General features: G+C 42.4%; 1 protein-coding gene across 2 annotated transcripts in view; it reads left to right on the forward strand.

Annotated features, from left to right (window-relative positions):
* LOC111162313 (integrin subunit alpha M) overlaps positions 1-12,200 on the forward strand; it is a 48,981-nt gene extending 36,781 nt beyond the window's left edge. The window contains exons 15-31 of one of the 2 annotated variants that reach the window (XM_022526652.1): positions 2,650-2,780; positions 2,875-3,038; positions 4,719-4,873; positions 4,970-5,101; positions 5,293-5,366; positions 5,597-5,738; positions 5,834-5,956; positions 7,856-7,935; positions 8,207-8,290; positions 8,603-8,678; positions 9,240-9,347; positions 9,592-9,675; positions 9,828-9,941; positions 10,028-10,129; positions 10,587-10,697; positions 11,129-11,237; positions 11,573-12,200. In XM_022526652.1, the coding sequence (XP_022382360.1) occupies positions 2,650-2,780; positions 2,875-3,038; positions 4,719-4,873; positions 4,970-5,101; positions 5,293-5,366; positions 5,597-5,738; positions 5,834-5,956; positions 7,856-7,935; positions 8,207-8,290; positions 8,603-8,678; positions 9,240-9,347; positions 9,592-9,675; positions 9,828-9,941; positions 10,028-10,129; positions 10,587-10,697; positions 11,129-11,200 (1,752 nt within the window). In that variant the 3' untranslated portion in view covers positions 11,201-11,237; positions 11,573-12,200. Of the gene's footprint in view, positions 1-2,649; positions 2,781-2,874; positions 3,039-4,718; positions 4,874-4,969; positions 5,102-5,292; positions 5,367-5,596; positions 5,739-5,833; positions 5,957-7,855; positions 7,936-8,206; positions 8,291-8,602; positions 8,679-9,239; positions 9,348-9,591; positions 9,676-9,827; positions 9,942-10,027; positions 10,130-10,586; positions 10,698-11,128 lie in introns of both variants that reach the window. The other variant, XM_022526651.1, reaches the window with a different exon arrangement.
* Positions 12,201-15,087: the final 2,887 nt, after the last annotated feature.

A 15,087-nucleotide genomic window follows, 5' to 3' on the forward strand; every position in this document is an offset into this window, starting at 1 on the left:
TGCCATTCAATGATTTTCACAAATGCATACATCTGTGTAACCCACATTCCTATCAAGATGTAGAACATAATTACCACTCCAGGAAGTTCTCTCCTGCCACTATCCAGTCAATTTCTGACACTGCTCTATTTGAAAGGAAACACTGTTCTGATTATTTTCCACCATAGATTAGTTTTACTCATTCTAGAACTTCATATAAATAGAATAGTATACCATGTAGGCTCCAGCATTTTACTTATTTATTAAATTTATTTATTTATTTATTAAAAGTTTTATATCTTTATTATTTTATTAATTGTGTCTTTAAAATTTTACTTAATTCTAGTTAGTTAACATACAGTGCAATATTGGTCTCAGGAATAGAATTTAGTGATTCATCACTTACATGCTACACCCACTCTAGTATTTTAAAGATGTTTGTTGCTGCCAGGGCTAAGAACCACTGCCTTACTTCTCTCTGCATCATGGAGCCTTTTTCCACCATTGTGTGACTCTTATAATTAGGCCTTTTTTCACTCACACCTGTTGCTTCTCTGTGTATATGGGGTGTGAAGGCTCTAGTTTTACTTTATCTTCAAAAAAGATCATTCTGTCTTTTTCTGCTGTTCTACTTATCCTATCCTGTTCCACTGTTTGTGTTTTGTCTTGCTTTTTCTCTACGGTTAGGGATGAGGGTGGTTAGTGTTTGGATAAGTAAGCATGCTGTGGCTCTCCCAACTACTTAATTTTACATTAGACTTAATTATAAAACAAAACTTCCTCCCAACAGAATACCATAAGTTTTTCTCAAAAAACTTTGAGGCATAATGTACATTCAGTAAACACACAAATCTTAAATGATGAATTTTTACATATCAGTGAAGCTGAGTAAGCACCATCTAGATTAAGATTTAGCACATTCCCAGTAACTCATGCTTCCTCATCCTTCGTTTTAGTTGACAAAGTCACTTTTTAAAAAACTGAGGTAAAATATACATGACATAAAATTTACCATCTTAACCATTTTTCAGGTGTGCAATTCAGTGGTATTAAATGCATGACAAAAATCACTTTTAAAATTTCCTTTAAATTTATTTGGCTGTTATTCGTAGAGTGTTTTTTTTTTTTAATCATCATTTTTTAAATTTATTTTCAACATAACAGTATTCATTGTTTTTGTACCACAACCAGTGCTCCATACAATCTGTGCCCTCTCTAATACCCACCACCTGGTTCCCCCAACCTCCCACCCCCCAACCTCTTCAAACCCTTCAGATTGTTTTTCAGAGTCCATAGTCTCTCATTGTTCACCTCCCCTTCCAATTTTCCCCAACTCCCTTCTCCTAACTCCCCATGTCCTCCATGCTATTTGTTATGCTCCACAAATAAGTGAAACCATATGATAATTGACTCTCTCTGCTTGACTTATTTCACTCAGCATAATCTCTTCCAGTCCCGTCCATGTTGCTACAAAAGTTGGGTATTCATCCTTTCTGATGGAGGTTCATCATCACTAGCCATCAGGGAGATTCAAATTAAAACCACATTGAGATATCACCTTACACCAGTTAGAATGGCCAAAATTAGCAAGACAGGAAACAACATGTGTTGGAGGGGATGTGGAGAAAGGGGAACATTCTTACACTGTTGGTGGGAATGCAATTGGTGCAGCCTCTTTGGAGAAGAGTGTGGAGATTCCTCAAGAAATTAAAAATAGAGCTTCCTTATGACCCTGCAATTGCACTACTGGGTATTTACCCCAAAGATACAGATGTAGTGAAAAGAAGGGCCATCTGTACCCCAATGTTTATAGCAGCAATGGCCACGGTTGCCAAACTGTGGAAAGAACCAAGATGCCCTTCAACGGACGAATGGATAAGGAAGATGTGGTCCATATACACTATGGAGTATTATGCCTCCATCGTAGAGTGTTTTTTTAAAAATTTAAATTTAGTTAGTCAACATAAGTACATCATTAGTTTCAGATTTAGTGTTCAATAATTCATCAGTTGAACATTACACCCAGTGCTCATCACATCACATGCCCTCTTTAATGTTACAGTGTTATTCTTGCACATAGATTAAAAGAGTTAAAATTATTCTTAAAGTATCATTATGAAAAATAACAATCACCACACTCACACAGTGACTTCTCTTTATTTTCTCTTCTCTTGAAACTTCTTGCAGCTCTTTCAATGATTCTCAATAATTCTCAATGACATGATGATTTTGTTGCTTCTTCATTATTTTTTTAACATTGACTTCCCATTATGGGAGGTGAGGACTGAGCTTGCTTTCAGAAAGCTTGCACCTCTGACCTTTTGCCCTCTTGCTCCACTCCTTAGATGAGAATTTTGGTAAGATCAATATTCAGTGTTTGCTTTATTCTGACCATGTGAAAAGATTCAGCTTAGTCAAATAGCATGCTGTGTCACATCTTTCCTGTATAACTTTGTTTTTCTTGGAAAACCTGGGTAATTGATAGAAATTTTGGGTGTCATCTCAAGGCTGTGGTCTAAAGCTGAATAATGTCTTAATTTCCTTGAGAAGCTGTAGGAGATGTGACCAAAGTGGAGCCCAGACAATATGTCCTGGGGTCACTCTGGGCAATTGAATTACACACTTTCCTATTCTTTCCCACTCCCTTTCTCTTCCCGTTTCTACCCTCAGAGGATTCAAGGCTCCCAGGTCTCCCCCAGACTCCAGTATTTTGGTCAGTCACTAAGTGGGGGCCAGGACCTCACAATGGATGGACTGGTAGACCTGGCTATAGGGGCCCAAGGCCATGTGATGCTGCTCAGGTGAGAACTTCTTTTAGAGCACACCAAATATCTTCTCTTTAAGAAATGGCTTTATTGCCTGAAGGCCCCTGATGGCCCTCTGGTGTCCCTACAGATCCCAGCCTGTGCTGCGTCTTGAGGTGACCATGGAGTTCACACCCAAAAAAGTGGCAAGAAATGTGTTTGAGTGTCATGAAAAGGTGGAGAAAGGCCAGACTGCTGGAGAGGTCAGAGTTTGCCTCCATGTTCGCAAGAACACACGAGACCGACTAAGAGTAGGTGAGGCTGGGTAGGTAAGTCTGAAAGGGTTAAATGACTAGAGACATTGATGGGTGGACCACTCCAGTCTTCCCAGCCTTCTGTCAGTTTAGAGCAAACTTCCAGACAGGTTTTGGCAGGCTTTTATAAGCTTGGCTGGAGTGAATAGGCACTTCTCTGGCTGGGTGGAGAGCCCCAGCAAACTCCACCAAAAAGTGAGTATGTGGTACTCCCTTACTCTCTCAGTTCTCCAGAGAAGCAATGGCCCCACACCTGTGAACTAACCAGGATTTTTTTAAAGCTCAAGAGATGACTCATTTAAATGGGAGTTTGGGTTGATGAAGCTAAACACAAATTCACAAAACATTCAAACATGCATTTTTTCACAACTAACTTGACTTTCTCCTTATCTCTATCCTGAAAAAGTAGCATTGTGCTTGATATGGAGGAATAGTAACAGTGGTACTAGGGAGAAATGGGAAGGAAATAAAATTAGGTTTCTAGCAGTAATCTTACTGGGCTGAGGAGATAGTAGTCAGTTTGGGGCAGCCAGCATGGCAAGACACTGAGAGCAAAATGTTGGAGAGTAGAGAATTGCATAGAAGGTGCAGTATAAATTCCTCTCGAGTCATTGGCTGACTTCTTAACCCATGTACATCTAGGTCAGTACTCTAAGAAACTCAGTAGAAGATAGCAGCTAAAGAGTTGAGTAGAAGTTGAGCTCTCCAGTGCTAGGGAGACAGAAATGTGAGAGAGATATTGGTAAGCAACTTGGTCTTTCTATTGGAACAATGTCTATTCAGACCAGCAATGAAGAGAAACAGTAGATAATAGAAATAGACTGATAGGTGACTCAGGAATTAGAGTTATTAGGAATTTAAAAATAACTACAGTGAATATCTTTAAGAAAAAAGAGGAAGTGGTGAAGTTTAGAAAAGACCTGGAAATCATAAAATAGATTAAAATGGCAATCTAGCACTGAAAAATAGAGAGACTGAAATTAAGAGCTCAATAAATACATTTAATAGATTAGAAGCAGAACAGAGAATTGGTGAACTGGAAAATAAATCAATTGAAAATATTTCAATTAACACATGGAGAGAAAAAAGGATGAAAAATACAGAGAAAAATCACAAGACATATGGAACACAGTGAAAAATTTAATAAATACATAATTGGAATTCCAAACAGAAGAAAGAGAGAGAATAAGAAAGAAGCAACAAAATAGTGGTAACACATTTTTAAAACTGATGAAAGACATCAAGATTCTCTGCCAAATCAAAGAAGGATAAATATAAAGGAAACCATACCATAGTATATTATTCCAATGTATAAGACATTATATATTGTACCATACCAAAGCACAAACTTCTGAAGACCAAAGTAAAGAAAAAAGTTGAGAGTTTCCAGGAAAATATACTTAATATTTTAGTATGTAACAGAATAACTGCCATTTATTGAGCACTTGCTATGTAGCAGGCATTGTGCTAAATGCTTCATGAACACTATTTCATTTAATTTTCACCATGAAGAAGGTACAATTATTATTCTCAAATTAAAAATAAGGAATGGAGATTCAAAGAGGTCATATAACATGCCAAAAGTTATATGGTTGGAGAGCAATAGATCTGAACCTCAAACTCATGCTTGTTTGACTCCAAAGCTGGCCTCCTCACCACCATGCTGCCCTGCCCCCCTCAGGAGAGATCCAGAGCATCGTTACATATGACCTGGCTCTGGACCCAAGTCTCCCACATCCCCGAGTTGTCTTTGATGAGACAAAGAACAGCACACGCAGACAGACAAGGATCTTGACGCTGAATCAAGAATGTGAAACCCTAAAGCTACTGTTAGTGGTGAGCAAGAGATGGCCACACTTCTGGGTCTTTCAAGCATGGGGTGGGCTTCGGAAGCTGAGGAAGGCAGACCCTTAAACCCCTGTTATCTCTCAGTATTGTGTAGAGGACTCAGTGACCCCCATCATCCTGCACTTCAACTTCTCTCTGGTGGGGAAGCCTTTGTCCTCATTCAAGAACCTCCAGCCATTGCTGGCTGTGGATGCTCAGAGACACTTCACAGCTTTGGTGAGTCCTCAACTTGTGGTCCTGCAGGGGCATGGAAGGGACCAGAGGCCAAGATCACTGAAGCACATTTTATTTCATTTCACGTAATTTTATTTCAGTAATTTGTTTTATTGTTTCATTTCACATCATTTCATTCTTTCCTTTCATCATATTCTCTCTCTCTCTCTCTCTCTTTTTTTTTTTTTTGGTAGTTTCCCTTTGAGCAGAATTGTGGCAGTGACGGCATCTGCCATGATGACCTCAGCATCACCTTCACTTTTATGGGGTGAGTTCCTTTTCCTCACTGCTACCTGCAAATCTGCGCCACAACCTGGTGCTTTGTTCTTCTCCAGGCCTGTAAGGGAGCCTGGCACAGAGCAGCTGCTTCAGAGGTGTTTGTGTGGCTGCCCCATCCACTGTCTTCTCTCTCCAAGCATCTGTGCCTCCTTCCCACCAGGGCAGACTTGCCACATGGAAGCCCTCAGCATCTCATGGCCTGGCTTATTCTTCCCACAGCCTGGACGCCTTGGTGGTGGGTGGTCTCCGAGACTTCAACGTGACACTGACTGTGAGAAACCAGGGTGAGGACTCCTACAGAACTCAGGTCACCATCTTCTACCCGTCTGGCTTGTCCTATCGGAGGGTGTCGGTGGCCCAGGTAACCAAATCCTTCTCAGGCTCTGTTTGACTTTATTTTCCCTCTCTCTACAGTGGGTGCTTGACATCACTACCTCTGTCTCCCTTGCCTTCCAGAAGCAGCTCTCATGGCGACGTTGGCGCCTGAATTGTGAGTCTGATGACTTCACCAATGGGCCTGAGGGCTTGAAGAACAGCAGCTGCAGCATAAACCACCCCATCTTCCCAAACTCCTCAGAGGTCAGGCTGATGTCCTCCTCTCTTTTTCTCTTTTGTTTTCTCCTGAATTCTTCTCTCTCTCTTTTTGACTCTTTTTTTTGAAAGATAGTTTTATTGAGATATAATTGAATTCACCCATTTCAAGCACACAGTTCAATGGCTTTTAGTGTGTTCACAGAGTTAATACATTCATCGTCATGATCAATTTTAGAATTTTTTTTACCTCAAGAAAATACCCTGCTCTCCTTAGCCATCAGCTCCAGTCCTGTCATTTCTCCAAGTTCTAGGCAGCCAGTAATTTGTTTTCTGTGTCTAGATTCACCTATTCTGGACATTTCGTGTAAATGGGTTTATACAGTATGTGGCCATGTTTTCAAGGATCATCCATGTTTGCAGCATGTATCAATACTTCGTTTCTTTTTACTGCTGGATAGCAGTCTGATATATGGATGCACCACATTTTTAAAAATTTCTTTTCAGCGTAACAGAATTCATTGTTTATGTACCACACCCAGTGCTCGGTGCAATCCGTGCCCTCCATAATACCCACCAACTGGCTCCCCCAACCTCCCACCCCCCCGCCCCTTCAAAACCCTCAGAGTCCATAGTCTCTCATGGTTCACCTCCCCTTCCAATTTACCTCAACTCCCTTCTCCTCTCCATCTCCCCGTGTCCTCCATGTTATTTGTTATGCTCCACAAATAAGTGAAACCATATGATAATTGACTCTCTCTGCTTGACTTATTTCACTCAGCATAATCTCTTCCAGTCCCGTCCATGTTGCTACAAAAGTTGAGTATTCATCCTTTCTGATGGAGGTATAATACTCCATAGTGTATATGGATGCACCACATTTTTAAAATTAACATGTAATGTATTATTTGTTTCAGGGGTACAGGTCTGTGAATCAGCAGTCTTACACAATTCACAGCACTCACCATAGCACATACCCTCCCCAGTGTCCATCACCCAGCCGCCCTATCCCTCCCCGCTGCCAGCAGCCCTCAGTTTGTTTCCTGATATTAAGAATCTTTTAGGTTTTCTCCCTTCCTGGTCCCATCTTGTTTCACTTTTCCCTCCCTTCCCCCCACGAACCCCCACCCCTGCCTTTCAAATTCCTCATATCAGAGAGATCATATGATGATTGTGTTTCTCTGATTGACTTATTTTGCTTAGCATAATATCCTCTAGTTCCATCCATGTCATTGAAAATGGCAAGATTTCATTTTTTCCCCAAGTGATTTGTTTTTCTTTTTTTTCTTTAATTTTTAAAATTTTAAAAATATACATGTATATATGTATACATGTGTATATATGTATATACATATGTATGTATACATATACAGATACATATATGAATACTATGCAGCCATCAAAAAATGAAATCTCTCTGGAACACTGAAAAGAAATAAAATATGTATATACATGTATATACATATGTATGTATACATATTCAGATACATATATGAATACTATATTTATATATGTAAATATATATGTATTCATATATGTATAGGTACATATATATGAATACTATGCAGCCATCAAAAAATGAAATCTTTCTGGAATATCTATATATCTATATATCTATATATATATGGAGATATATATGAATGGATAAATATGAAGATATATATATCGATATATATATATGTATATATATATCCATATCTTTTTTATCCATTCATCTGTTGATAGACATCTAGGTTCTTTCCATTGTTTGGCTATCGTGGACATTGCTGGTATAAACATTCGGGTGCACGTGTCCCTTCGGATCACTACATTTGTATCTTTAGGGTAAATACCCAGTAGTGCAATTCCTGGGCGATGCACCACATTTTATTTATTCATTCTTTAGTTGATAGACATTTGGGTTGTTTCTTCTATTCTTTTCACTGTCTCTCTTTTCTCTAACCCCAGGTCACTTTTACTATCACATTTGGTGTGGAATCTGATGCTTCCTTTGGAAACAGACTACTCCTCAAGGCCAATGTGACCAGGTGTGCTGTGCTCAGCTTCCCCACTTTGAGGTCCCAAACCCCTCCCCAGTGTGGACCACAGCCTTCTCCCCACTGGTTTTCCCTTCAGCTTATTCATTCATTCATTCATTCATTCATTCAGTAAATATCAACTGAGCATCCACCATGTACCAGGCATTGTACTCAGTGCTGCTGGTGTGACAGCATGGATAAGACATCCGTGGTTCCTGCCCTTACAGAGATTATAATTTAGTGGAAAAGATATACAAGAAAGCTCTCTGTTTCCCTTCAGTGAGAACAACACGACTAGGACCAACAAAACTGAATTCCAGCTGGAGCTGCCTGTGAAATACACTGTCTTCGTGGTAGTCACCAGGTGCTGGCTTCTAGGGCTTTAGCCCTGCCTTTACCACTGGGCCAAACATGGCCCATTGTGTATTTGTGTGTGTTTGTGTGTGTGTGTGTGTCTGTATTTGTGCATGTGTGTGTGCATGTGTGTGCATGGCCCAAACTAGCACATTCTGTGTGTCTGACACATATGGCCTCCTATACACCATCCTACTGGCACCCTCTCAGGGTAGAATTACCCTTGTGTCTGTTTATTCCCTAAGACACTTAGCCCAAGACCTCCTCTCAGGACACATTTGAAGTCCTGATATCTCCTTTACTTTCTTCTTTCTCCCATCAGCCATGAGGTCTCCACTAAATATCTCAACTTCATAGCTGCAGAGAAGACCAGCCACATTATAGAGCATAAGTATGAGGTGGGTAGCTGAGAAGGAGGCCAGGGAGGGAAATCAATGTAATGGGAATGTGATAATGGGAAATAATGATGGGAGACATACATCAGATGCTTACTACGTGCTGGGCTCTGTTGCAGGCTCACTTTCATTCTGTACACACCCAGGACTGTGTGAGCATGTGTGTGCGTGCACGTGCGCGCACGCGCGCGCACACACACACACACACACACACACACACACACACACTTAACTCATTTTATCATTACAACGATTCTTTGAAGGAGGGACTGTCATTATCTCCAGTTTGTAGATGGAACAAATGAGGCTCAGAGAGGTTAACAGAATATAGCCATGGTCTCACCACTAGTAGTGGAAGAGCCACTACTTAGTAGTGGCTTTCAAATGTGTGTTTAACCCCTACCCTCTTCTGACTCCCAGAAAGCATTAAGAGGCAGGCTGCTTGGGATTATGAGGCCTTATTAGGTGTACTGGGCTGTCATGAGTGGGGAGGCTATCTCTGGTTGCTGGTGGGAGCAGAAAGGACAGAGCGCTTATATCCACTGCCCTCCTCCCACTGTGCAGTTCAACAATTTGGGGCAAAGGAGCCTCCCCATCAGCGTGGTCTTCTGGGTTCCTACCATGCTGAACCAGGTCACTGTGTGGGACAACCCCCAAGTCACCTTTTCCAAGGTAAGTCTAGCCGGGCTTGAGGAGTGACCCAACTCCTACCACCATGGCCCTGGTCTTTCCCAAAATCTCTGTTTTTTTTTTTTTTTTTTGTTTTTTTTGTTGTTGTTGTTGTTGTTGTTGTTGTTGTTGTTGGATTTTGGAGCCATTTTGACCCTCTCCTGGACCTTGGCCATTTTGGTCTCCTTGATGGTGGACCCATGAGCCCTCATTTTCTGCCCTTCTCACAGTGTCTCTCTTTCCTTAGAACCTTTCCAGCACTTGCCACAGCAAGGAGTGGGAACCCCCTCTCTCTGATTTCCTGGTGGAGCTTAAGAAGACTCCAGTTGTGGTAAGAATAAACCTAACCCAGCTTTAGGGACACATGCAGACTAGCACTGTTCCTTTATGAGTGCTGAGTACCATCTGCCAACAGTGTGGACTGGGTGCATGGATATTTTCTGTATCCAGCTTAGTCATTCCTGCCCTCTGCTCCCTCCCCAGAACTGTTCCATCGCTGTCTGCCAGAGAATCCAGTGTGACATCCTGACCTTTGGCATCCAGGAAAAAGTCAATATCACCCTCCAAGGCAACCTCTCATTTGACTGGTATATCAAGGTATGTGAGGGCCAAGGCTCAGCTGGGCACAGACATGATACTTCAGGGGGCCCACAGGTCGAACTCCCATCCTCTCTCTCCCATAGACTCCAACAAACTATCTTCAGGTTGTGAGCACAGCAGAGGTCTTGTTTAATGATTCGAAGTTTGCCATGCTTCCAGGACAGGAGGCATTTCTGAGGGCCCAGGTATTTTTCTCTGACCCAGAGGGACTATTGGAGGGAGGAGGGGAGGCTAGGCTTGTGGCAATCTCTAGGTAAAGCAATAGAGTGAGACAAGGGAGGAGGAGGAGAAGGAGGAGGAGGGAAAGGAGGAGGAGTGAGGGGGCGCCCGGGTGGTTCAGTGGGTTAAAGCCTCTGCCTTCAGCTCAGGTCATGATCTCAGGGTCCTGGGATCGAGCCCCACATTGGGCTCTCCGCTTGGCAGGGAACCTGCTTCCTTCTCCCTCACCCTCTGCCTGCTGCACTGTTTACTTGTGATATCTCTCTCTCTCTGTCAAATAAAGAAATAAAATCTTTTTTAAAAAAAGGAGGAGTGAGGCTACAGGGAGGGGCTAGTCATTGGATTCAGGGAGTGCACAAGTTCTGATGGGAGAACCCCTAGAAATCTGAAGTTCATCATCACCCCTCTCTCCCTCTGCCACAGACAGAAACCAAAGTGGAGCCAACTGAAGTGCACAACCCTTTACCACTTATAGTGGGCAGTTCAGTGGGGGGGTTCGTGCTTCTGGCCCTCATCACTGCTGGACTGTACAAGGTATCCCCTTTTCCTGTCTGCTCCCCTCTCCCTCACTGCTTCTTATTCAGCAGCTCATTACTGGCTTTGACTCCCAGCAAGTCACAGAGTCTGTTTCTTCAGCTATAAAATGAGAGTGTCAATACCATTTTGTGAAGGTAATTGGGTATTAACCCAATATATGTAGTACACTTAGAATGGTCCCTGGTATAGAATGACCACTATATAGGTATTAATTTTCCTTTCTCCTTCTGTATTTTATTTCTTTTCTATCTTTCCTGTCTCTAACATTAATGCCTCTCTTTCCCTGCCCCATTCCCCACAGGTCTCTTTAGAGTCTGCCACATTTTTCTTTGTGCCTCCTGATCTCTCTGTCTCCCCTCCTGGTTTGCATGGCCTTCACCACTTCCCTGGCTTTGCTGGTCCTTACTCCTTTGTCTCTGCCTCCGCAGCTCGGCTTCTTCAAACGGCAGTACAAGGACATGATGAGTGAAGCTGGTCCCAGTGCTGCCCAGCCCCAGTAGCAGCTCCTTCCCCCTCGAGTGGCCTCTCCTGCAGGAAGTAAGACATTGGTTAGACCTACAGTGCAGGTCCTCAGGCTGTTGGACAGATTCATGTATTAGGGGAGTGGGTGGTAGCAACTCATTCAGGAAAGAACAGCTTGGACTTCCATTCATGTGTGTATATGTTTGTTCAAGTGTGTGTACAAGCATATGCATGAGTTGTATGCATGACTCATATGTCTCTTGGAAGGGGATGAGTGCTTTCAATACAACCTCTCAGGAAGAAGGGAATTGCTTCAGATTCCTTACGTGTGGGTGAAGGTGCCATTGGACCTTCCTCCTGACAGAAGTGATGGCAGCTTCTGTGGGTGAACATAAAGGGAAATGTGACAGATTCTGATCCTGCTAAAGGAAGAGAGACCTCCTTTCATGGGCAAGGACATAGACCTGCGGGAGCCTGTGCAGTTGGGTGGAGACCACACTGGAAGAATCATGGTGGAGTCAGGATCTGGTCAGCCACCAGGAGCCTGTCCACCCATTCCACACTTGAGCTATATAAGGTCCAAGGAGCAGTGGTGCACCTCCTTTTATCTATGCATTTACTTACTATTTTAATGTTATTTTTATTTTTTGGATAGATAAACCCATCAGTTACAAAAATCAAAAGATGTGCAAGCATTTGTGGTGAAGTTTCCCTTCATTCTGGTCCCCACAGCCATTCAGGTCCCTCCTAAGGGGCTGTCAAGGTTGTGTGTATTTTGGGGTCTCCTTCACAAAGATTCTAGGCATATGCAAACACATACACAAATACAAGCTTTTTACACAAATTATAACATGTTATTTATACTGTTCTGCATCTTGCTTTATTCATTAATATAGCTCAGATGTTTTATATCAATGCATGAAGCATTTTTTCATTCTTTTATACAGCTGCATAGTGTCCCTTTGTGTGGGTGGGTCATAATGTATTTAACTGGTTTCCTTTTGATATTCCCAACCTCTAGCAAATAAAAACAATGGTGAATTAATAAGTTGAATATGTTATTTTTGCATATGTATAATTTATAGGTTATGTTCTCAGAAGTTTGAGTTCTCCCAGAAGTAAACCCAAGATAAGAATTTGAGTGACACTGAAAAACAACCTGAGGGTTTTGAAGGGGTGGGGGGTGGGAGGTTGGGGGAACCAGGTGGTGGGTATTGGGGAGGGCACGTATTGCATGGAGCACTGGGTGTGGTGCAAAAACAATGAATACTGTTATGCTGAAAAGAAATTTAAAAAATGTAAAAAAAAAAAAAGAATGAAATAAAAAAAAAAGAATTTGAGTTAAAGAAGTTTATTTAAGAGTGTCCCCAAGAAATAGGGGAGGGATGTGAGCTGGGAAGGAAAGTATTTTTAAGAGACACCACTGTGTATCCCTGGAGAGTAACCTCATTGGGAGTTCTGGGAGACAGTAGAATGCAAACCTCAGCATTGTCCCATTTGAAGACAGAAGGAACTGGAGTATGTCTATGGTTGGCCCTCGAACAATGCTGGGATTAGGGGCACTGATCCCTCATGCCATTGTAAATCCATGTATTTGACTCCCCAAGAACCTAATTACTAAGCCTTACTGATAACATAAACAAACACCTAATTTGTATATTGTGTGTATTATGTATTCTTACAATAAAACTCGAGAAAAGAAAATGTTATTAAGAAAATCATAAGGATAGGGGCACCTGGGTGGCTCAGTGGGTTAAGCCTCTGCCTTTGGCTCAGGTCATGATCTCAGGGTCCTGGGATCGAGCCCTGCATGGGGCTCTCTGCTCAGTGGGGAGCCTGCTTCCCCCTCTCTCTCTGCCTGTCTCTCAGTCTACTTGTTGTCTCTCTCATTCATTCAAATAAATAAATAAAAGCTTAAAAAAAAAAAAGAAAATCGTAAGGAGAGAGGGGGCAAGATGGCAGAGAAGTAGGAGGCACTGTTTCAACCGGTCCCCTAAAGTGAGCTGATTTTCTACCAAAGAACTCTGATCACCCATGAAATCAGCCTGAGATTAGAATTATACACTTCTGGATCTCTATGGGGGCAGAAGACTCCAGTGGACAAATAAAGCAGAGTGGGAACATGGGACTGATATCGGAAGATAAACAAAAGGGGGAGGGAGCCACCAGAAGCGACCCATTGGAAAGTAATACCCAATACAAGAGTGCCCGGTGATTGGGGACCAGCATTAACTTGGAGTCTGGTTAAAAGCACTCAAAAAGAACAAAAGATCTTAAGGGGAAATTGGTGGAATCAGGCAGTTAGGGATGTGGCTTAAGCCCACAGACCCAGGATGGCCACCGCTGGTGCTGTGCCAGAGAGAGTGCGGCAAAGAAACCAGGCCTTGGTCCCTGAGCTGCTGGTGCCCATGAGAGCATCTGGGTGGCGGCGCACATGAGAGAGTCTGGTGTGGATGCCAGCTGGTGTTCTCTAGAACCACAGCTTTTTGCACTCTGCACTCACACTGGGGTCTGAGTCACGCTCCACATCCTCCCCTGAGAGAGGTCTGTGCAGGCGTTAGTTGGTGTTCTCTAGGACCAGTGAGAGTCTGAACACTCCCAGCCTGGGCCAGCGTGAAAATCTCAGTGTGCTGTCTCTGGTTGGGACCTCTCCAGTGGTCTGGACCTGCCCAGACAGCCATGGCGGAGGCAGCCACTGGAAGCCAGCTCTCTGGACTAGTTAGTACTTCTTGTGGTTTTGGTAGCACCAGGGTAGAAGCAGGAGCTCCCGTGACCCCTGAGACTTGGCTGGGGTTGTGCTCTGCTGGTGGGAGGTGGCAGAGGGAGAATTTATGTGCTCTGGAGCACCCAGAGGGGAACAGACTGAGGCTTCTCTGTGAGACAGAGGTCTCAGCAAACTGCAGTTTGCTTTTGTCTAAACCTCCAAAGAATCACCAAAAGCCCCCAAGGGAGGAAAAAGAAAAACAAACAAAACAAGACAAACAAAAATAACCTCCAGAGAACAAAAGCCTGAAAAACCGGTTTCGTTAGAGCCCAGCCCCTTGATAGGGGGCAGGACTCAACTCCAGCAAGACTGCTTGAAAAACCACGTGGCAGGCCCCTCCCCCAGAAAGCCAGCCAAAAACAAAACTAAACAAAACAAAAACAAAAAACAAGAGGACAACTACCACAGGGTCTGCATAAAACTGTAAAACCCCTATCAGGGGAAAAGAAGATATTAAGCTCCTGTTATTGCCCTAAAGCCTGTATACTTCATAAATACAACTTTTATTTTTAATTTGTTCCCACTATTCTCATTCTTTTTAATTTTTTAATAATTTTTTAACCTATTTACCATCATGATGAGAGGTTCAGAACAACAAATTCCATAATCACCTTTTTTAAAAAAAGATTTTATTTATTTATTTGACAGAGAGAGATCACAAGCAGGCAGAGAGGCAGGCAGAGAGAGAGGAGGAAGCAGGCTCCCTGCTGAGCAGAGAGCCTGACACGGGGCTTGATCCCAGGACCCTGAGATCATGACCTGAGCCGGAGGCAGCGGCTTAACCCACTGAGCCACCCAGGCACCCCCCATAATCACCTTTTAACTTGAACATTTTTGGATACATATACCTGTGTTTTTCTTTTGATTTTCTATTTTTTTAAATATTTATATAGATATAAGCTTCAAGGTAATCATCTTTTCCCAGTTAATACTACCTCTCTATGTAAACCAGTTTGAATCCCTCTTTATCTCGGTAAAGTTGAGTCCTTTAACAAAGATATCAAGATATACCCAGGAGCACTGGGTGTGGTACAAAAACAATGAATACTGTTATGCTGAAAATAAATTAAAAAAGTGATTAAAAAAAAGAAAAAAAATTAAACTCTTCTCTAACAACAACAACAACAACAACAACAACAACAACAACAACAACAACAACAA

Source organism: Enhydra lutris, unplaced genomic scaffold (assembly GCF_002288905.1).
Source record: "Enhydra lutris kenyoni isolate GAN:26980312 unplaced genomic scaffold, ASM228890v2 scaffoldscaffold90, whole genome shotgun sequence".
Lineage (NCBI taxonomy): Eukaryota > Metazoa > Chordata > Mammalia > Carnivora > Mustelidae > Enhydra > Enhydra lutris.